This window comes from Athene noctua, chromosome 3, assembly GCF_965140245.1.
Source record: "Athene noctua chromosome 3, bAthNoc1.hap1.1, whole genome shotgun sequence".
Taxonomy (NCBI): domain Eukaryota; kingdom Metazoa; phylum Chordata; class Aves; order Strigiformes; family Strigidae; genus Athene; species Athene noctua.
The window spans coordinates 15,954,531-15,978,287 of NC_134039.1; the positions used below are offsets into that span (position 1 = coordinate 15,954,531).

Sequence of the window (23,757 nt, forward strand, 5' to 3'; positions counted from 1 at the left end):
CATCTACCACCTCTCTGGGCAACCTGTTCCAGTGTTTCACCACCAGCAAAGAACCACAAAATAACTGAATAATTTGGGTTGAAAGGGACCTTTAAAGGTCATCTAGTCCAACCCCCCTGCAATAAGCAGGGACATCTTCAACTAGATCAGGTTGCTCAGAGCCCCATCCAACCTGACCTTGAATGTTTCCAGGGATGGGGCATCTACCACCTCTCTGGGCAACCTGTTCCAGTGTTTCACCACCCACATTGTAACAAATTTCTTCCTTATATCTAGTCTAAATTTACCCTCCTTTACTTTAAAACCATTATCCTGTGTCCTACTGCAACAGACTCTACTAAAAAGTTTGTCCCCCTGCAGGATTGGCTGCAAGGCCCAGAAGAGAGATAGTGGCTATTCCTTCATCCTTTAGCTCACTTTCCATCATCACTCCCTGATTTAATCCAAGCCCCCAGATATCTAGGCTAAGGAAAAAACAGCCAGTGCTGGAGAAGTGACAGTTGATTCTTTCATGCCATTGTTCCCTTTACTGCTAGTACTGACCAAGATCGCCTTTTCTCCGTGGACACACGCAAAACCTGAGTACAAGCAGAGGCACATCGCAAACTTGTATTTTCTTTCAGAGCAGTGAGACAATGCCAACAGGCCTGTAAAGGACAGATGTTGCTGGGGGATGAATGCAGTCTCCACACTGTCATCTAGTGGATATAGTGGTGATATCCAGAGCTCATCTTAGTACTACACTGTAATTTCACTGGACACACTGCAGCTAAAACACTTTTTTTCTGTGCGGTTTCTGCCTTTTCTCATCCAGTTCTGTTGGAATTGCTCCTTTCTGAATCCCCTTTTTACAATAATTTCATTCTTTCCATGTGTACAATAATCACTTTTTCTTTGGTTTACTGTAATTGCCAGGCAGGCTCACTGCCAGCCAGTGACTGCAGAATGCATGCCAGCCTGCCTTCCTTCCTTCCTTTTAGGAAAGTATCTCTTTGTCTTACAGGAAGGCAGAAATAAGTTTCTTGTCTGAAAGACAGATTACAGATTTACTTATAGACACATAGATTTACTATAAGTGGTGTAGGTGCCCTTTGACACCCCCTCCAGTCTTCAAAGACAGCTCTACAGGCTGAACACACAGGGTATCTGTCTCTTCACATGGCATCTAGCCACGTCTCCAGCTCCAGCCCACAGTTTGCAGTCTCCTACTCTGAGAAACAGGGGTAAGGAAATTATGACATACAATTATGCCAGCTATGTTTGCCTAAACCTAACAAGTATGTAACTACAATAAACCTAGCAGTATGCAGGTATGATGTTAGCAAAGTGGTGTTATTAGCACAAGCATGCCCAAAATCCCGAGCTCTCCCAGTTCAAGAAGGTCTGCAAGATGCAGCTGTTGGCCCTCAGGGTCCACATTCATGAGGGGTGTCTCATCTCAAGCATCAAGGTGGCCTGGAAAAGATGTTAGCATTTGTAGCTGTGGATTCCCACAGTGGGATCTTCAATGCTGATCCTATTCTGCTGAGCCTACCTCTAGGTCTTTAATTTTCCCTTTAATCCTCTCAGTTTCAGTGACCTGTGACCTTCTGTACTTCTTCATTTATTCAGCCAGATTGCTCATTATCCCTGGGGAGTCAGCTCTGTATCCATTCAAAGGCAACCCTTCACTCCATCTGCACCCTGCAGCTGCCCTCCTGAGGAGTCAGCTCCCTGAGCTCACCCAGAGACAACCAACTGCTTCACCCTTGCTCTGCAGCTGTTTTTAACCACAGTGGTTTTACAACATCAACCCTACAGTCTACCAGATGTTAAATCAGCAATTACCTAAATATACTAATGCCAGGTCACCAATTCTATTACTGCTTCTTTACAGTTAATACTAAGTCAGTAATTTGGCCAGTCGCTGTCCCAACAGAAGAAATGCTAAATATGTTTGTGCTGGTTTGGCAATTTTGCCACCGGCCCATCTCGGCTCAATGGTCTCCTTTCTGTGGCAAGTGTTTGTGACCCCCCCACTGCCTCCAGCTTTTCTCATATAAAAACTGAGAAAGGGAAAATGACTTGTCAGAAGTTGCAAAGGAGGAATATGAGGCCACTGACATGCAACAAAGGGGAATGAGACTTTAAAAATTGTTTAGTCTAACAGTTTACAAACCACAAGCTAATAGTCCAGAAAAGCTTTATTTTCTCTAAAACTGTGCTTCTGCATTCACATCAGAGGTTCTATCAAAAACCTTTTGTATGAGTGCATTCTGAGGTCATTTGTAATAGAACTCTCCAATTTACTAATGATTTTAACAACCCTCTCCCAAAAATTCCAGAGGCTAGGGCATTGATCTAGTTGGGAAAGGGACTCATTGCCACATCCATGTCTGACTCCTAGACAAAAGCTGTGTGCAGAAAAGCAGAAATCAGGCAACCTGCTCTAGAGAAACCTGACTTTTTCAGCAATTAATTTTCAAGAATTTAGATATACTTTAATGATAACAAGTAAATTAAGCAGGATATGATGCACAAAGGACATAAGGAATTCAGAAACTGGTGTATGTACTAGATACAACTGGAAATTAAGTCTGTGTTAGACCTTGCTAGCAGGTGGCTGCTCTCCTAGAGATGACGGCTAACCTGCCCCGCCACTGGGCCCTTACTAGAAATCTGTCCCTGTTGAAAGGACCACTGGAGTAACATAATTCAGGACAGGAGAAAAATAATTTCAGAGCAGAATTCTCCTTCTATAATCTTATCATGAATACACAGTCCAAGTCTCCCAAGTAAGGCAAGTAGATATTCTTACTTCGTTACTTGTAGTTAAGCTCATTTTTGAGGGGAAGTCTTGGTCCATTTCTCAATTATGATATGGCTCATTTCTGAGCTCTGTGCCACTGCACTATTTCCAACTGATATGATTTGGTCTAATTTAGTAAAAGTGTTGCCTCTATAAATTATCATTGGTAAAAATCACAATAGTAGAGTTCTAAATGTCCAATTCACTCTGCTATAAAGCATAATTGACATAGTAGCCATGGTTAATAATGGTGCTAGCAGCCACAGATAACCACACATATGGGGACAATTACGAAGTTTCGAAATCTGGTCAAACAAGACTTTGAATCATGGGTGAGATGATAACTTTGATTATTGATAAGAAGTTTATTAAGAACAAGCTTTGATCTCCAAACCCTAGGCAATAAATAGAACATCATGGACCATAAAAGATAATGTCTGGGATTGTGTTGAGAATGCAGAACATCCTGGACCATAAAAGTGAATGTCTGGGATTACTTAACTGGGCAATGAAAGTAATATTTGAGTGTTCTGAAAGTGAACTACCTTCATTGTAATCCTAAAAAACACACCCACAGATCAAAAAGACCCCTGCCCAGGTTAAGACCCTTCCCCTGAGCAAGCACAGTAGTAGAAGCATTATATAACCTGTATTATAACTGTATGTTAATCACTAACCAATCAGTATCTAATAGGTGTGTTATGGAAAAGTACTAACCTCTGATTTTTGTGTATAAAAAGAGCATGAAAACATGCTGTTGAGGTGCTTGATTTGTGGAAAAGTCCACTGAGCACCCAGACCTGAATAAATACAGTATCTCTCCTGAGCGTGTTAAGATTGGTTTATTGCACACTGGGCATGAATCTGCTTTTTGGATAACAAAACCTTTTACAGGTGTTGCTTATTCCACAAAAACAAAACAAAAAGGAAACCTCCCTATTTTAGGCATGCTAACAAAAGAAAGAAACTTAAATGCATTGCACACAGGGATAGGAGAATGGAATCACTGAGAAAGATGAGAAGTGGTGAACACAGCCTTGAGAAGAAACCAAGACCTGATATTTCTTTTGGGCTCTGCTTGCTGGAAAAATGGACAGTCAACTGCAGGAATAGAAGCTGCCATCCCCTCCCCTGGTAGAGGTTTCTCTACTGCTACATGACAAAGAAGCCCTCAAGGGTGTTAAAACACAAACTCATTGTGGGGGATTACTGGGGGCTTTCTGAGCTCAGCTTGTGAAAGTTGAGTTCAACAACCCTTGAACAGATACAATCACATGATGAATTTCTGTATCTGTGTTTCTGCTATCATTTCCCTTTCAGGGAATAAACAGCCCTTTTGCTATGGTTATAGGAACTTTACACATTGAGCGCTGGTGTCAGCTTCTGAGCATCCTGGGATCTAAAGCATGCTTGGAGGCTTGGACATGGACTACACGGTAATGTAACATCCTGGCCTTGGGTAAGGAGTGGATTTTATGCTCTTCGCTTCCTTGTGCCCTACTCTGACAGAGAAGTTTACTGCTCCCTCAAGGCGTAGTGATTTTCCCCTTTAAATTTGTCATGGACCACCACCTGCTAATTCATTCATTAGTGGGTTGGGGAAGGAAATAGCAAAAAAGAAACAAAAAACTCAACTTGAGATAAAGACAGAGAGATCACTTACCAATTACTGTCGTGGGCAAAACAGACTTGTCTCAGGGAATTTAATTTAATTCATTGACAATTAATATAAATATTTGAGTAGTGATTTGGATTTTTCTTTTGGGAAAAAAAAAAAAAAAATTATAGATGTGGAAAACACTTTTCCTCCCCCATTCCCAAGCTCAGCTTCACTCCACCAGTCCAGGAACCTCTCCTCCCATGTTGTTACCACTGCAGGTACAACTGTTACACTCAGTCTTTTCACTAAGTCAACAGGCAGTGCAGTGAGTTGGGGTCAGGACATAGCAGTTTCTCTCTGCTGTTCTTTTGTATGCTCCAGTGTGAGTCCTTCACGGGCAGCAGTTACTTTGGAAATATCTGCTCCATCATGGAGCACCTCGTCCTCCAACTTTGGTGTTCCCTCTGCTGTTTCTCACTCATTTCCTCCTCCTCCCTCTCTCTGGTGTTTTCTAACCTTTCTTAAATATGTTTTCCCAGAGGCACCACCACTTTGGGTGGTGTACTTAGCTGTGTCCTGTGGTGGGTCCATTGTGGACCCAGCTGGAGCCAGGGCATCTCCTGCACTCCTTCCACAGAGGCATTCCCTGCAGCCTCCCCACTGCCAAAACCTTGCCACTGACACCCAATACAGAATTATATACCTATTATCAGAAAAAAAAAATGTGCATTTTATTAACCAAATAAGAAACCACCACCATGCTGTTATGATGTTTTAGCATTCATATTTCTTCCCAGACTCTCTCATTAAGACACTGCCTAGTCAGAACCAAAAGGACATCTCAGCCTGACTAAACTAAGGAGCCCTCCAAAAACATACCTATTTGCTAATTTCATTCATCAAGCAGTTGACCTCTCAGTCACCACTGATCTTTCAAAAGACAAGCCTCAAACTCCTAATGGCACATTTTCGCTCCACTTTGTGCTTTCTGCAAATTGTATCCACATCAGAATTAATCAACAACCACGAAACAGTTACAAAGCAGACAGGGTTACAGAAAGACAGGAGGGGTTTCTTCTGCTGAAATCCTAGAATTCCTCTGACCAGCTTTGTACAGGAAAGAGCACTTGCAGCTATAGCATCCATACACCTAGTGATGCATTCGACCCTTCTCCTGTTCCCAACACACAGACCAATGGAGTAAGTGAGGTTCTGATCAAAATATTGCAGAACAACTCTCTGCAGTTTCTTATCTCCCTGGCAACAAAAAATCCCAGCAGTACAGAAAAACTGAAAGCCACTTGCACTAACCCAGCACTGGGTTCATCCCCACCAGACAGCAAAGGGACTTCTCATCTTACTCCATTTTTTTTCCCCTGAGAGCCTTTCTTTACACTGGGTATGGAAACTTATAATCTCAGTGATATAAATCAAAAGCATTCTGGGACTAGTGTTCACAAATAAATCTAATACAGGTATCCTCAGGATACAGTCATTACTAAACATCTCTTTCATATTGCTCATTAGATCAGGGTGAAGCTTTTTCAAAATACGTCTATGTGAGAGACAGCAGCGACTTACCAGAATATTCTCCTATAGCAGAGTATAAAGATGTCTTTTAACATTAGTACTACAATGTGGGAATTAAGAATTGGTAGTTAGCAAAATGTAAACTGACCTTGAGGTTAGAAGAACGATAGTGGATACCTGAGGCAACATTACGGAACACTGTGTTGTGAGTGTGAGAAACAGCAGGAAGAAACATCACCTGCAGAGTGTGGTAAGTTTGTAAGCAGTAAACAGACAAAACCCGAAGGTCAGTAGGATGCAGAAGTAAAAACGAACCTATGTCAACAAGTGGTAATAAATTGGGAGCTTGCATACAGTGTGGCAGCATTTGCTTTTGGCAATGCTCCCCCTTCAACAAACTTGAGTGAGTTTGTCATGATTCAGCACATCACCCCAATCCTGGCTGGTCCAAGACTGGCACCACAAAATTAACAAAGTTTACAGAGCCATTAAACCCTTAGAACTAACGTTATTTTTATATACAGTCACCCCTAAAATATTAAAACATATCATAATTCTGTGCTTTATTCGACCTCTCTCTCCCACAGTATTTCTATAAGGAGTATCTTTTTGTCATAACAACATTTTACAATCTAAGATCTTGTCTGTAGCTGTTTAAGTTCTTACCAGAAAATTAATTTGCTTTGGATGTACTTGTACATCAGAACAGGTTCAACCATATCTGCATGAGATGCAGAGCAGAAATGCTAAGGAGCAAGATCAGGTTTACCTACAGAAAGCTTTTCTTGTTGGCTCTTCTGCTGAGCTGCCCATTTATACTGTAGCCACTGGAAATGCCCACAGGTGAAGCAGACCATACCAGAGACAGTCATGTTTGGTCCTCTGCTATGCAGGTCTCTGCCAAGCCTGCATGACCACAGTAAGAGGTTTGATGTTAACATGTAGCATTTATGCCTGTATCCAGACAGCTTCTTCTATGGAGCAGATGGTCTTCAGGATTTTTATGCTGTTCCCTGTAGGTACTCCTTGTAGCCATAATGCTGCTCCTTGCAGGTATATTCCTCTGAGCAGCTGTCTCAATGGACAACAGCCAATTTATCAGACACAGCAATTTATCAGGGATTCCAATATTGGCAAAATCACTCTGAAATTAATACACTGGAGACTGGAACTGCATAGAGCAGTTCAAGATAACAGCAACTTGCTGAATATGGCATCACTGAACCCAAACCGCAAATTGCATTAAAGGACATTTGCTTATGGAGCTTGACAAATTACAAATGTATAACAACCCCTTACATATCTCAAGGATAACTGCCACTGAACTAATTATTCCACGTTGCTAAGATCTGACAATTTTCTCTTTGTCAACATGCCTTGGCAAGCCAGTTGTGATAATGAACAGAACCTGCATTTTTTTCAACCTGTATGATTTTTGTTGTCTTGCCATCATCTTTTTCTCAGTGTGAGGATATTTGCTCATATTTGGAAATAGTTGATCTTTGCTGTTTTACTGGTTTAGTCATAATTCTTAGTATTGGTATGATGATTCCATTTGTCTTTTCCTCCTGCACTAAGAACCAGGTACAGCAAGGAACATGAACCTCTTACACATTATAATTATGGTCAGTTTTGCCAGAGTCTCCTGTAAAGTGTACTGCCAGATTGAGTTAGGACTCTGCAGATAACTCTTTAAAGGAAAACAGCTCTTCCATTCGCTGAGAGCTGTTGTCATGGTCCTGCTAGTTTGTATCAGAAAAACTTCTATCCACCTACAGAACATGTCTGCTACAACTATCAAATATGTTTAATTTTTTCATTCTAATTAATGAAGAAGTAGTTCTAGAAGATGAATTTGCATGGTGGGCTACAATCTATCTCCTGCTGGGGTCTAAGAAGAGCATTCTTTTCTCTTGTTACTTGCAGAATGATTGCATGCACAGGTATTTATCTTAGTCTTCACTCATATCCATTGTATTTATAACCTGTTATTTCCAGTCTATATTGTTTTGTCTGTCCATCGAAGTCCTCCTGAGAGAACACTATGGACTAAACAACATCTTTCAGGTTTGTATTGGTCCTACTCTTTCTAGTTCCTTATGTCTTTGAGCATGAACAAGCACCTCCCTATGTCAAATTTAATTTTGGTTCAGTTTAAAGGTGAATCCTGCAATAAATTCTCCTTGCCTTGGCTTCTTCTATTGCTTCTGGCAACACTATATCTTGTTTCTGCAGTGCCTGCGATTCAGGACAGTCTTTGGACTTCTAAAGCAGAAGAGACTTTTTTTAATCGATGTAGTTAAATCATTAAAGAATCAGACAGGCAGAGAAGTACTGTAAGCAGTGAGATTGACAAAGTGCATCCAACACCTCCAAAGCGATGCTGCCCCAACCACTGTCATCAGCGGCTCTCTATAGTATCCCCTGTTCAGACCCATATTTTCCCTGACTCAAATACAGCACCCTAACTTCATCCCACATTGTTTTCTAGTAGGGTACAAGTCAGCATCTCTTGTGGCTAGGTGGGAACCACACATATGCTAACTTGTGGGCTACCTGAGGGCTGAGTTCTCCTTGCCTCTACTGCAGTGTTGGGGGAAGGAACGACTTATTTTTTCTCTTCTCAAACCATCCATCAATGTTATCTTACATGGTTTCTGCTTGATATTGGTCAACAGAGTCAAAAGTTACTGGATGAGAGCACAGTGGCAGGCTGATTCCTTTCTGAAAAATATCTAATGGGATGTAAAGGAAAGGCACTATGAGCCAATTAACATACAGAGTATTTTTTTACTCCTTATTAGCTATCTCTCCACATTTTGGTCTGAAATCCATCCTCTGTGATTTACTGTGGGATCATTTTTTTTGCAAAGATTATTGTTTCTGGCTTTTAGTTTGTAGTCTGTTGAACAAGTGTTGCTGTGGCAGAGGGACTTTAATTTTTAATTTTATTTTTAAGAAGAATGTTATTTATGACTTTTAAAATAGCACTTATGATTGGAGGAAAGAGGATAGTCTCCAGGGGTAAATAGGAGGGCTTGACAGGCTCTGTTTTACAGTCCTAACACCCTTTCAGACACAGATTTGTTTCCCATGCACTTGAATTATTAGTGCCATAGCAATGTAAAAATGAATCAGAAGCAGGAAACCTGTCATTTTATACTGAGGTGTAAAAGTTTAGATTTTAAGACTGAAAAAAATTGTATTAATAATCAAAGACAGCTTTATAAGATCAAACAAGAAATGTTCATCAGTTAGCACTGCATGGAGAAACACAAGGAGTGATATGAACTAATCAGTATTGCAAAACCCTTATGCACGTAGCCATAGAAAACAACATTACAGAAACCAGATACCTTGGCAAACTCCACCATTACAGTGGAGTTTATGCCTTTATGCCATGACATAACCACAAAGGTAGGTATCTTTCTCTTCCTACTGTTCATTAAATGAAAAGACTGATGTGAATTTTACTTTTAACATTGAAGACTGCATAGCCCACATTCATTTGAACTCCAACAGACACCAGCTTCCATCATCACAGCCTTAATGATAAGAAGGTGTCCTCACAGTCTCAGAACTGGGACTAAGGCACTTGCAGAGAGCCACATGGATCTTTTGTTTTCTCATAACAAATGTTATAGTATAGGACTGAAAACTTCAGTCCATCTTTGATTATGTACTGCGCCTGGTTGGGACGGAGTTAATTTTCTTCATATGGTGCCAGCTTTCAGATTTGTGACTAAAATAGCATTGCTAACATACCAGTGTTTTGGCAATTGCTGAGCAGTGCTTTCAGAGCCTCAAGGCTTTCTCTGTTTCCCACTCTGCCCCCACAGTGAGTGTGCTGGGGGTGGGCAAGAGGCTGGGAGGGAATGCAGCCACCACAGGTGACCCAAACTGACCAAAGGAATATTCCTGGTCTGCTGGTGGAAGGTGATAAGTAATTGTCTTTGCATCACTTGTTGGTTTGGTTTTTTTTCCCTTCACTTATTAAACTGTCTTTATCTCAACCCATGAGTTTTCTTGGGTTTTTTCTTCATCTCTTCCCCATCACACTGGGGGTGAGGTGGGGAGCAAAGGAGTTGGTACTTAGTTGATGGCTGGGGTCAACCCACCACAGACTCCCAAACTTGAACTGCCTCATCTGAAAAGCCACATGAATAGAATTAAGCTTCAGGTTGTTTTTAAAGTTTTTTCAGAAATAGATCAGTCATTTCAAAGAAAAGGCTAAAAAAACCTGTGCTGCATTCACTGGGAAATTTCAACATCTTTCTACTGACAATGAAGGGCTGGAAACTTGGGCCAAGGGGACTTGCTGAGACTCAGAGCTAAGTGCTCCAAAGCCCCCAGTGCCATGGACATGCTCCAGCCCAAACCTGCAGGGAGAAGTGAACATTCTCAGTTGCTTTTCTTGTCAGCTAGAAGACGTTACAGTAATAAGCCCAAGAGCTGGAAGCAGGGAATCATTTTTCCCTTGTAGTCTTAATACTGATGAACAGACAGCAAAGTAAAAATAAAAAGCTCCCTGGCTTAAACACGTAAGTGTAAACATGAGGTAGCCTTTGCATAGTTGACCTGGTAGCACTAGAGCTAGAGCCCAGGAAAAGATTCAAGACTGAGCTTTGCTGGGATGAAAACAGGCTGGGGGCTTGCAGGCAGAAGATGACAAGTTGGGGCCCAGGAAGATGAGAACAGGAAAAGATTTTTAAATCAAGGTTGCGGTGGCAACCTTGCAAACTCAACAAGTCCCAGGAGGGAAGAGAGGCAAGGTTTCCAAAAGGAGGGGCAAAATATTTAGGCCTAGGAAGGCAGAGAGATAAGGACTGAGATAAGAAGGTCATAAGTGTAGCCACTACAGCCAAGTTTAAAGGAAGACTTAAAGAACTATTCTAGCTTTCTAGAACAAAGGCTGTATTTTAGATTACAATGGACCCATGTGTCACCAAGAAAATCAGCACACCTGTCTAGCATTCAGCTAATGAAGAATCAATAGGAAAAAAGATTATGTACAATATCTGGGAAGGAAAATACTGTCAACACTAAATGTAGCGGTAACATTTTTCCTAGTTCCCAAGCCCAGCACTTTGTAATGCATGTTTTCCTGCCTTTTTTTTTTTTTTTCTTGATGACTGGCTCTATTGTCAGTTTGCAAGGACCAGGTCACTGTATGACTGGACATGTGGCAAGACAGTGGCCGGGATTTATAACATGTCATGACAATTATGTGAAGGAAATGGCCACTGAATTTATGCCATCTGCATTCATACCTGGTCAAAGAGTGTTGTGGTTAACCATGTCAAATTGGTTATCTTGCTGTCACACAGACTTCCACCTTATTGATGTTCTCAAACATCACTTCATTAAACGGTTAGGGCAGGGGCTCCTTATCAGGTCCTGGAGCAGATGCGAGCCCAGTTTCTACACAGGCAGCGCTGCTGAAGCTGAAGATAGGCATCTGCTGGACAGGCCATCCTTAGGGGCCATGGCCTCATCACACTATTTTAATGACACCAGTTCTTGTATCTCTAGTTTCACCTGTTGGAAGTGAGAAGAGGCAAGTGTTTTGGGGAGACACCCTGTGTGCCCTTTCTGAACTTCTACAGTAAGTTACTCTTGAGTTTCCTGAGGAGCCCATTTCTCCATGCAAACCTGTAAAGGTTCATTACGTCCCATTCTCCAGTTCATTAATGAAGATGGTAAACAGTGACAGTCCTAGCATCAATTTCTGAAGAATATAGTAGTAAACAGACACCAGCTGACTTTGTATCACTGATCACAGACAGTATCCCTCCAAGCCCAGCTGCTCAGCTGATTTTCCACCCACTGTGTAGGTCCCTTATCCAAACCATCTCTCTCCAATTTGGCTACAAGAATACTATGAGAAACCATGTCAAGAGCATTGTTAAAGGTAAACAGCATTTTCTACAGTCTCACTGTCCACAGAATCTGCCACTGCATCATAAAAGGCCATCAGGTCGGTCAAGTGTGATTTACCCTTTATAAATCTATACTGACTGTTCCAAATCACCTTATCCTTACTGTACCTGGGTAGTGATGGCTTCAAGAACGATTATTCTATATCTTCCTGAAGAAAGGAGTCAGGCTGACTGACCAGTCTCCTGTAGTTCTGTGGGTCATCCTTTTGTCTTTGAAAATGGGTGGCAAGTGACATTTACCTTTCTACACTTACCAGGAACCTCATCCTGACTCTCTTGGGGCAAAAAGGCAAGAATGATAGAAGTAGCATCTCTTCCTACTGATACAGGAAGTTTCCTAGAAGAGAATGGGGAGAGAAGACAGACACCAACAGGACAAGATGTTGCACACCCACATCCTACAGTTCTGTATTTGTCAGGGCTCAGCAAGGACCAGTGACTCCCTAAGGGTCAGAGGCCAGAAGCTAAGGGAGATACCATGACTGGCAAGGCAGGGGCCTCACCAGCCAAGGCTCAATCCCCACAGCACCCAAGTGGTAAGGCAAGCAGGACAGGGATGGTAACCATGGTCAAGTCAGAGTTCAGATCACCAGACAAGCCTGTAGTGGTGAAGAAGAGGCAATGTGAAACCAGTAAGTCAATCTACAGGCCAGGATCAGATCCAGTGACAGTAACCAGGGCCAGACACAATCACGATTGACAGGCAGATTCATAGTAAGCTGACATACATCTAAGTCCAGGTAGGAAGACCATCCATGGGTCTGGATCAATGAGCAATTTTCATATCCACATACAAGCATGATTGTAACGGACCTAGAGACAATTAGACCTTGAGCATCTTTCAGGCAGGGACTGAAGCCCTGGCTGGATCTTAAATGGAGTTCCTGGGTCCATGAGCAGGGGGTGTGGGTGGAGGTCCAACATATAGATGATCAGGACCATTAAGACCTATTAGTGCTCTCAGAGACATTACAAGATCTCTGGTTTGTACAAAGTAACCCCACTGGTGACATTCATATTACAAGTCCTTTCAAGTTCAGGCAACACACACCCACATATTTCAGTTCAAGCCACACAGCACTAGTTTTTTCACAGTAGCCACATCTAGGTGGATGTCAGCATCTTGCCTGTCCAAGGCCAAGGGCTTGCTGTAGTATCATGGCTTCAGTCAGCACCATAAGCAGCAGGAGAAATGGCAGCTGAGTAAGAGCCTCTGGCACAGTCCTCTTAGTATGCAATTATGCAGTAAGCATAGCAATGGCTAGAGGCCAGCAGCAAGCACAAAGTACTTTAAGTGCACAGGCTTACCTCATAGTTACTGAGCCAGCACGTGAACCAAGTAGAAGGGATGTGGCCAGTCTATCCCAAAGATCCTAGCAATACTAAAGCAGTGTAGGGACAAGCCACCATGTAAACATGGTCACAGAGCCAAGATTCATTCCTTGGTATAAGAGAAGAAGATGTAGCTGTATCCACTGGGACTCAAAACTGGCAGTCTGACTTATTGGGTGCACAGGGTCAGTGAGTAAACTTCTCCAACTATTTAGAATATAATTGTCATGGGTGAATGGATTGAATAATTTCCCATATAAAAGAATTCATTCAAGCATTTAAGTCAGCTTCATGTATCATTATGCAGAACAAAACCCAAAGTAAATTCTTGACAGGAACTATGTGTTGTTTGTACTGGGTACACTTACGGCTACAATGAATCCTCCTTAATGCAGGCAGTATAAATTCAGGTGCTAAACTCCCAAGAAAATGCAAAATAAAACCTTCTCACAGTTGCCAACATTATTACAAAATGCTCCAGTTCCCCACAGACTAACAGTTGGGTAACCAGCCATAAAAAAAAAAACCAATCTAAGTTATTAGGATAACTATGCCAGACAGGAAGGGAGTTAAAAACCTCCTGAATACTTCCCTAGTTTGAGAGAAGAAATACATACATGATGGAAGGGGAGGACTTCTTTCTCCCAGAAAAGCCAATTTTTAATTCAACATACAGATAGAGCTAGGAAATTATAATGTTATGCTTCAGTGGGCAACTATATCCAAGACGCCTACAAGCATATACCTTCAGGAATGGAGTAGTACTGAAGGCTTTTTAAGTACTCATGACAACCAATTTTCAACTCCACATCAGAGCAGGAAAGACAAAGAAAAAAAAAGATGCTGAGGAGAAAAACATACCTGATAAGTTTTCTGAAGTATAAGTACATGCTGTTAAGAATTCATTAGAAAAAGCTTGGACTCAAGTCCACTTCGAACTTGCAGCTATGAAACCTTTTATGAAGGGAGATCTGACACTTATTTTAAAGCTGCTTCTCATCTACAGGAATATCTTCGCTGACTATTTAACTAACTGAAATAAACACAACTTTATACTTTTAAACTAAAAGTCAAGGCATAGACTTTAAAAGTTTATTTCAAGTATAAAAACCGTTCAGTGAAGTATCTACAGAGTTTTTACTTTCAGTATAAAGGTTTAAACAAGTAGAAAGAATCAAGTACCAAATTTCTGAAAAATAGTATTAAATTCAAAATTCTTAACAGTGAAAAGGCGCATTAACAGGATATCCAGCAAAAAACTATAACTCTTATGTCACAGTGCATGTGTAGTCAAACATTAGCTAACACCTTATAAACAAAGAAATTAATTACAGTCTGGTTAAAGCAAGTAACACAGTCCAGACAAGAGTGAATTCAAACTCCCTGCACTTAAGTAATCACACTTTTCTTTCAAGTGTAAAGAAAGCAGAGAGAGAGAGAAAAACAAGAGAAGTCTTCAGTTAACTATCAGCTTACAGCCCTGTGTTCAGATGAACTCAAGAGTTCAATTTGCACAAGTTCCACAAAAAGAAGTGTAAGAAAACTGGGTAGCAGCATAAATACTTAATGGTATCCCCTGAACTGTATGTTTAATTTGCGCATTTTGTATTTGTATTCCCAGTTCAAAAAAAAAAAAAGTTTCTACAAAAATAAAAAGCCTTGTTAGGAGCACAACAATCAGACTAGTGTAAGTAGAAAATAAAGGTGTAATGCTTTGGAATCCACTGCAATCTTTTTCCAGTAAGAATATTTTTCCACTGCCAGCAATGGAAAGTACAAGTAGAAGTTTTACAGAATCAGAAAACAGATTATGACAGTTTAAATGAGTTTTGAGTTTTTTTGGTCAAGATTCAACTAACTCTTGTATCTTTAAAAAAAAAAATTCAAATATGCCAAAATGAAACAATAAATTTGACAATGGCATTCTCCGCACCAAACCGTATTTGTGCAATAAATACAGAATAAGATCTCAATCACTCACAAATATGAGACAAATAGGGGGGGGGAATTGCTAACACTCAAACGTTTTTTTAAAATCATTATTTAGAAAGATGAAATAAACAGGAAAAAGCATTTTAGTGTTGGAATTTTTTTCCCAGCAATATTAAATAAGACCTATGATACAGGAGTGCTATCAAGGCTTTTGCACCTTTTTTTCCAGATACATTTTCCTGTAGGTCTGAAATATCTCTTTTGAGTCTTTGATTGGAATGTGAAGAGCCTTGTCATCTCCATCCAGGATCTGTATAGCTGTATCAAGTGGAATACTGTCCTCAGCTGAAAGACAGACAGAGAAACAGGTTAAAGCAAAAGTCTAAGAGTCTCAAATTACTCTACTTATGCATGTGGTACTTAAGGTCACCCACTGTCAAAAAGGATGCCACAAACTTCCTTCCTAAAGCACTAGGCACTTCTGATTTAAATCAATCTCCAATGCATCTTTAAGCACCAAATGGTCATTTGGGTGTCTTCATAAGAGATATTTCTAAAGAATATTATGAAAGGTGTGAATGAAAATGTGCATTTGTGAAAGAGAAGAAACATGAGGAAGAGCTAAAAGAATGTCAGATACCAATAGCCAAGGACACATTCAATAGCAATAGAAGATGTAAACACTGCAAAATGTGTTGTTTGCATCAAGACCTCAACACAAATAACTTGTCAGCAGAGGACTTGCACCCTGATAAGAAGAGGATGGCAACAAGATTACAGTATGTTGAATGCACCATTTTGCTTCCTGACAAGTAGGAAAACAAGACTATAGCTAGAAAGATACCTAAAGCAAAGAAACAAAGACAACAAGGAGCAACCTCATCCAATATTTACAAAGGATGGAACAACCAAGATCCTGAGATGAAATATGCCACTGTTCTACCTGTTGACTCCTAAAGGGTACAAAAGACCATCCTAAAAGTAATTTGCCAATCAAGAGAAACAAGGAAGATGTAGTAGTGGCACCATTCTTCCTCTGTGTGTTATACAAGTAACCCTGTCCAGACTACCGGGACATACAGGTCCCGATACTTGTGAGAATGGGTTTACGTGCAGACAGCATCAACTTACTCCGAAAGCCAAATAAATTTAAAACATCAATTTCTGGTTTTATAGTCTCACATTAGATTTTGTCATGTCGCTTCCCTGAAGTTGGAAAGAGCTAGCTTGGTCTTTACCTACAGTTTAAAACTGTACTTGAATGTCATCACCAGTGCTACCCGATTCAACTGCACACACGTATGCAGGCAAATTCCAACAACATATTTTTATGGGAATAAAAATCTCCACAAATCTTTGAAGCTTGTATGTTTACTCTACAGTATCCATTTCAGCAGCAGAGCTAGTAAAGAATAAGTTAGAATACTTTATTAAGATTTGCTACTGTAAAGGAACACTTAAAACCAAGCAAAGAATATTTAACATATTTCTAAAGTCATTTCACCTGCAGAGATCTCTTCCAGCTTTTTTTGCTTCACTGGATCACATTTTAACCAATCTTCTTTCTTACTCTTGACACCTAAATAGAAAATTTAAAAAAATGTTTTTGAGTTTCCTAACACATATACCAGCACATGCAAAAGGAAATTTCCTTTAGGTGTGAAAATGACTGCAAGGGCTGGTATGTACAACTTAAGATCTGGTTTTATTTAAAATCAAATACAGCATTTGACACAAATATGCTTCACAAAGCACCATGTAAAATGTCGAAAGATTGGGGACAGGGAAGAAGAAGAGGAAAAAGGCAGCTTAAAGCAAAGATGGCAAAGGTTATGGAGACCATGTGCAGTGTATGTCTGGTCCAAGCCCTCTCTCTTCCTCAATGCTGCAGAAGATCTCTCCCGCCACTGTCTACCCAGCCAGATTTACACACCACCAGGTGAGCACTGAATACAAATCAGATCACCTTTGCTAACTACATCAAGGGAATCTGCTCTCTTATGAACAAGCCAAGCTATCTTCTACAGGTAGGTTAGAAAGACTTCTTGCAAAGTTACTTGAAACTGCCATGCTCTAAACTACTCTAACTTTATTCTGTAAAACTTAAGGAAAAAGAATAAAACATTAAATTGAAGGCGAAGTCTCATGTTCTTTTTCAGTTTAACACACAGCTACAATCTGTCAGAAAGCTAACTAAGCTAGTTCAGCCTTCAGCTTCTAGAGTCCCATCTTTTCACTGTCAGTAGTTGTGTGTAACGTGAATTTAAAAAGTACATACTTTTTACTTGCAAATTAATTTACTTACAAATTAATAATCAAGATAGCATCATACCTGCCACAATGACTTTCTCTCTTTCCAGGGAATTCTTTGCACGTAAGCTTTCTTCATCAGTGGCTGGATTTCTGAACAGTATCTCTGGACACAGCTTAAATTCAAGTACTTCCAGTTTGCATGATTTCTCAGATTCTGAGACAGGAGCATCTCTTTTCACATCTGGGCTGCTTTGTGATGCTGTGTACTTCATATGCCAGATGGGTCTGACAGGTGATGTCTCTAATTTTGTCAGATATATGCGTTCCTGTGTCGTACGCTTAAATGCAACTCTGTTCAGGTAGTGTTTTTTCGGTTCCTTTTGAATATGCAATTTTAATCTGTTATTTCTTCTATTTAAGTATAGCAGGTTTTTATCAGGAAACATTTTCTCAGAGCACTTGTCTTTGTGTTGACCATCGAGACGTCTCTCTTTGTTAGAAAAGTAGTTTTTAGAGATGTTAGAAGATCGAGCCCTTCTTCTCTGTAGTTTAAGCACAGAGTGATCTGCTAATGAACTCTTCGGTTTCCAGCTATTTTCTCCATTCAATTTTTTACCTCTGTCAGTATTTATCATGCAATTATGTGAAAGCTGCTTGGAATTCTTTTCTTCAGATTGTTTCAATCTTTCCTCTTCCACCTTTGTTTTCTTAAGATCTCTCTTCCCGATCATATTTTCCCTCCTCTTTCGTTTGTATGACTGCTCCTGTGAAGGATGAGCTTTCATAGATTTATGCTGAGAATATTTGGAGTTTCTTGACTTTAAGTCTACAGTGCCAAAATTTGGGAACTTTACAGCATCAGCACAATAACTCTTTAGCTTTTTATCTTTTGTTTCCACTGATAATTGGGCTTTATCTTTTATGTTAATTCCTACATCTTGCCCAAGTAACTCCTTTTGTTTCCTCCAGTCTTGTTCTTCAGCTGAGTTCTCTTCATGGGTTTTATTTTTTTGTCCTTGATTGACTTCAGCATGATTAATTTCAACAGTTCCTGACTTGGTAAATTTGTGAACATCTGTTCTGGATTTCATGGCCAAACCTGGTTTGGTTTTATCTTTTGAAAGGGGGCCCTCTTTGAAAACTCTCTTTTTGGATGACTTTGTCATGTTGTCTGCACCTGTATGACCAGGTTCCTCTGACAACTCTTCTGAGTGGGCCTGATGTTCTTTTTTGGCAGAATGAAATTCTCTGCCTAACAGCTGGGTTCCTCTGTCGATTTGCAGCTCTTCCTTCTGGCTGTTCCTTTTAGATTTGTCAATATCCTGGTTTTCAGAGGAATTAAGTGGTCCCATTTTTTCCTGTTGTGTTGTAAGCACTTTGTATTCATTATTCACCTTTAACCTAGCTTTTTCGTTTGTTACAGACATGTATGTGCAAGTATCTTCTTTATTTTTACTAACACTGTTTTGGATTTTTTCAGAAATTGGCAGGTTTCCCACTGCACAGCTCTTCGTTATGGCATCAGACTTACTGCTGTTTTCTTGTGTCTCTGCAGAGCTAGTATTCTCATTTTTTGCAAGTTGATTATCATTTTTCTCTGAATCAGATGTTGCAAAACCATCGGGGCACTGTGGCATTTCGTGTGTTAGAGACAGACAATTATTTACTTTTTTTTTTCTGGGCTTGGAGGTTTTTTGTGTTGTTCTTTTCTTCTCACATAGACTCTGACTGAGCTGAATACTGCCTTCAAGGTTCCCCTCAGCTGAACTTGAAGTCTTTCCTGGCTCTTGATCCACTACTCTCTTGCTGTCACTAGATGAATACCGGCTATGTTCAGGAAACAGTTCTTGCATCTGATCAGAGCTTAACACTGCCATTTTCATCTGATCTACTGGGTCCTTCAAATGAGAATTCTTGCCACAAATTTGAGTCTCTTTCTGAGGTTGATTTTCCCTCTGCTCAGCCACTGAATTGTTTTGTACTGGTTCTTTTGTTAGCATATCAGCACCTTCAATGCCATATGGAAACTCTTTCACTAATTCAGACAGCTGATTGCTTAGACATTTAATAGGTTCCAATCCTAAAAGATTAATCTCTTTTTCTTGGCTATTTTTACTGGACATGAGGTTTTGTTTACTGCTGTCTCTTGGAACAGTGAATGCATTTGTTTCAGTTACACTGATTGAGAACTCTGATGAATTTTGAGCCAACTGCTCATTCATACTAGCAACAATTTCCAAGTTATTTTCAAGTTGCTCAAAAGATGCACTGAATGACATTTTTTGTTCTGAGGTAGAAATTGTTTTAACAGAACTACCACTGCTTTCTTTCTCCAAATGACTAGTTGTGACACCATCCCAAATCTTACCTGCTTTACTCATGGAGCTTGATGATTCTTCGATCTTATGCAGCAGGTTCTCTCTTTGGGGAGTGTTATTGCTCAGCTCATTATTATGCAAATCCAGATGTTGTTCCTTCTGCCTTGAGTCAGATGCATTTCCTTCTGATGAGGTACCATTTAATGCATGTGTCTCAGGGACTGACCTGAAGATACTTGCTATTTGTGGATTATAAGATGTATCACCTTCAACAAGAGAACATACACTAGAAATACAAAACATCTGTTCTTCCAACACAGCTGTGGATGTATCTCCTGTCTCTAACACAGCTTGCTTGTCTTTATGGTTTCTTATACCTTCTTGAAAGATTTGACTAGAAGAATTTAGGCCCAATTCAGGAACAGAAGGCTTGTTTTCTAATCCAAGCTGCAGATTTTCTTTGGTACCTTGTGCAGATTGACTAACTTTCCTTTGTTTTTTGTCACATGAACCATTTGCACTCACATTGTTTTTCACTATTCCATTTCCATCACCTGATCTGGTCTGTTGCAAATGTGAGTCCACTTTTTGTACCAGAACACAATCACTGGGTGACAAATGAACAGTTTCCATTGTTCCTTTGTAAGTATTTACCACACTTAAACCATTTTTCCCCTCTTCTTGCAAGCTACATGTGTTTCCCGAGTCAATCACTGGAGAGTTTTTACCTACAGATGTTGGACATTTGTCTGCCTGCTCACTCTGTGTTCTCTGTTCAGAAAGTACTAAAGGAGAGACAACTGCAACTTGGAGTTCAAAACTTTTTATCAAATTGCAAGCCAATGTATCAAGTTTTTGTGCTACAGAAGCAGTTACAGGCAAAACTGCTTCATCTGTACTAACCAGAACATTATTCTGTTCTCTATTTTTTGTGGTTTGGCTGCAAGGTGAAATCTGATTCGCTGTGGGGCTTTCATTTGCCTGGCTATTTTGCACACTTACAGATTCCGATGGATGCTTTCTCCACAAGCCAAGGCATGCAGTTAGCTCTTCCACAGAGTAACTACAATTGCTCTGTTTAAAAGATGTATTTTCAGTAAATGGCATTTTTTTCTGAGGTACATCAGTCTGCAATTTAGCTTCACTAGATTCATTTTTTTCTGATACAGGAGAGTTTCTGTGAACCATACATGCCTGCTCACCTTTCAAATTTTCTGCGTTCTTCTCACTAGTGTCTTTTAGTAAGCTTTCACCTGAGACAGATGTATCCATCAGTGTTTTTTCACTACGTAAGAGACTAGTCAGTATTTTATCAGCAGTAGCACCAGCGGTCTTCTCTTTCAATATATTTGTGCTGCTCAATACAAACCGTAAAAATGATGAGTTCTCAGGGTAAGTCTGCATATTTTTTGATACAATTCTGGTAGAGCTATCCACTTGACTCAAACATGAAGCATTGTTCAAGGATGTTGCAGTTGTTTGAGAAGAGGCCGCAGCATATACATCCCTTTGTTCCACAACAGGAGCGATCTTGGGATTATTTAATTGAGCTGGGAGGTTGCTCTGAGAGGCAACAGGAGCAGAGCTTGATGAAAGGCTTCCCTGCTCCACCTGAGGGTTGCTTTGAGTCACCTCTACTCCTCTGTTATCAGCACTGGCTACGTTTTTGTCATTTCTTTCTTCAGGTGAAGAGTTAAGTACTGGACACTCTGTCCTCGTTGTTTCAGATGGGGAAGGTGGTACATTTTGGTTGGGCACCCCTGGAAGACAATTAGCAAGAGTAGCTTGACAATTTGGAGGAAGTGGGGGAGTACTTTTGTCATGTTCTGAAGCTGCTAAGAGTTTTCTTCTATAATGATGCAACCTTTCAAGCAGGACACATTTTTTTTTAATAGCGAGCAGCTTTTGAGCTTCCCAAGCTAATCTGTCCTTTGTAAGTGGTTGTCCACCTGCTGCTGCTGTAGGAATTTGAGAATTAACAGGCCTATTCATCAAACTATTAGTCTGGCTTTCCTGAACTGAAGCAGGATCATTCAGTGGCTTTGAAGCAGCCACTGAAGAAACAGTTTCCATTTCTTGCACAACATCATATAGCTGTTTGGAAATGTCAGGGGATGGCACAGACATTTGATTAAAAGGCTGATTTGCTGTCACATTTCCACTTGAATTACAGACATTCCGAACTGACTGACTGACTTCTCCAGATTGCCATTTCTGATGGTGTTGCTGAACACTGTTAAAACCAGAAGCATTTTTTGGATCAGATGGGCTCCTCTGTTGACTAAGGGTGTGTCCATTAGGCACGTTTTGAACTGTCTGTGGTACACCTATTGAAGACTGTGCTGCAGCTCTTGAATCACAGTTGGCAGGCAACAAAGATGGTGCAAAGCATCCACTACGAGTTTCTGATCCCATCTGATTTGGTCGATATTGTAGGAGCTGGACATTTGATTCAGTATTTTGATTCAGTGCGTGGAAAAGTTTAAACTGAGTGTTGGTATGATATATTTGGTTTTGGACATGTTGCTCAGGTGTACCAAGAGACATAGAATTATTCTGGGAATAAATGTTGCTTTGATATAACATTGTAGTTCTCCCAGAATTATGATGCGGTGTTTGTGGCTGTGCAGTGTAACCATTTGGGATGACATACTGAGGTTCCTGAAGTACATTCCTCATATTATTTCCAGTGTTCATTTGAGAAGACAGGGGAGGTAATCTTCTAAGGGAATAATTGTAGGCATTAGAGTTTGTCCAAGAAGCCTGAGTCATCTCTGCCCGCAAACGTGATGGCTGATTGGGAGGTTTTGGAGCTACTGGTACACAGGATGGTGGACGTCGATCAACTGCGTATTTCGAGATAAAAAAATCATTATCAGCTACGGATGCTCCTGGTAAGGCCTGATCTGAAGTTTTGAATCCTTCAGCATTTACATGAGGGAAGGCAACACTGCTAGTTGGCACATACACCATTTGGTTACTTCCAGCATAAGTGCATGCATTTTTTGAGGAATAGGCATTTGTCTGAGGAAAATCATGTGTATTAGAAAGCAACTGAGAGTAACACGCTTCTTCACTTTGTGCATTGTTCTTTGTGTCAGCATTCTGGAATGGTCTTACATTCCAGTCCATCTTTTCTTGACTCCTTTTTCTTCAGTCAAAAACCCAAAATGCTAAAAAAAAAAAAAAAAAGAAACAAACCAACACCCAAATCTTAATCTTTTGATCAAAATGTTTTTCACTTTCCAAGAAGTGATTTAGAAGACATTATAAACAGAACCACTGAATATAAATTGCTGGGTAGAAGAGCAACTCCATTGGTACATCCCATGGACATCAATGTTGTCAATGTTAAGTTTCATAAACTACTAAGGTACAAAAAGAGCAGCAACTAACAATTCTATTGACTGTCTAATGAATAACAAAACCCTCACATTATTCTTCTAATTCTATTATTATTTGGTTTTTTAATTTAACAATAGGTTGCTATATGTACCTTCTCATCCCAAAACAATGGAAAAAATCCAGTGCATTTGTATAACATGATACAATAAGCAATGCTTAAGAGCTGAGCATGAGAAGCACCTACAGAATATAATACAGGTCAGAGTTTTCAGACAAGAAGACTCAACTTCAATGATACCTTCAAATACAACAAAAGAAAGGAGAAAATGAATTTGGGTTCGGTAAAAATCTCTCATAGTAATGTGGACCACTTGTTTTTATTTCACATGTCATTCGCTCTTCCCTGATACTGTGGGCAGTTACTAACTTTTGAGAAACACAAATCTGTGACACTAGTTAACAGCACATATAGCTACAAGCAAACCACTCCTAATTCTTTTTGGTAGCGTTAACTCAGCTGGCTGACAGCATGAAGCATGGAGATGACCTCTGCTACTGCAGTAAGTATACCTCCAGGTGACGACAGTCACAAATCTCTAACTCTGAATGAGTTATATTCCACAGTTTACACTGATTACCAACAAGGCCAACTCGGTGAGCATGTTACTTCTGAAAGTTAGAGACAACATCTTCAAAGCCACACACAGTTTCAGTCTTCAA

General features: G+C 40.2%; 1 protein-coding gene across 2 annotated transcripts in view; it reads right to left on the reverse strand.

The window, feature by feature from the left end:
* RESF1 (retroelement silencing factor 1) overlaps window positions 1-23,757 on the reverse strand; it is a 60,790-nt gene that overhangs the window by 11,132 nt on the left and 25,901 nt on the right. The window contains exons 3-5 of one of the 2 annotated variants that reach the window (XM_074902066.1): window positions 17,454-22,865; window positions 16,626-16,700; window positions 15,339-15,466 (exon numbers count right to left, since the gene is read on the reverse strand). In XM_074902066.1, the coding sequence (XP_074758167.1) occupies window positions 15,339-15,466; window positions 16,626-16,700; window positions 17,454-22,824 (5,574 nt within the window). In that variant the 5' untranslated portion in view covers window positions 22,825-22,865. Of the gene's footprint in view, window positions 1-14,168; window positions 15,467-16,625; window positions 16,701-17,453; window positions 22,866-23,757 lie in introns of those variants that run through there. The other variant, XM_074902067.1, reaches the window with a different exon arrangement.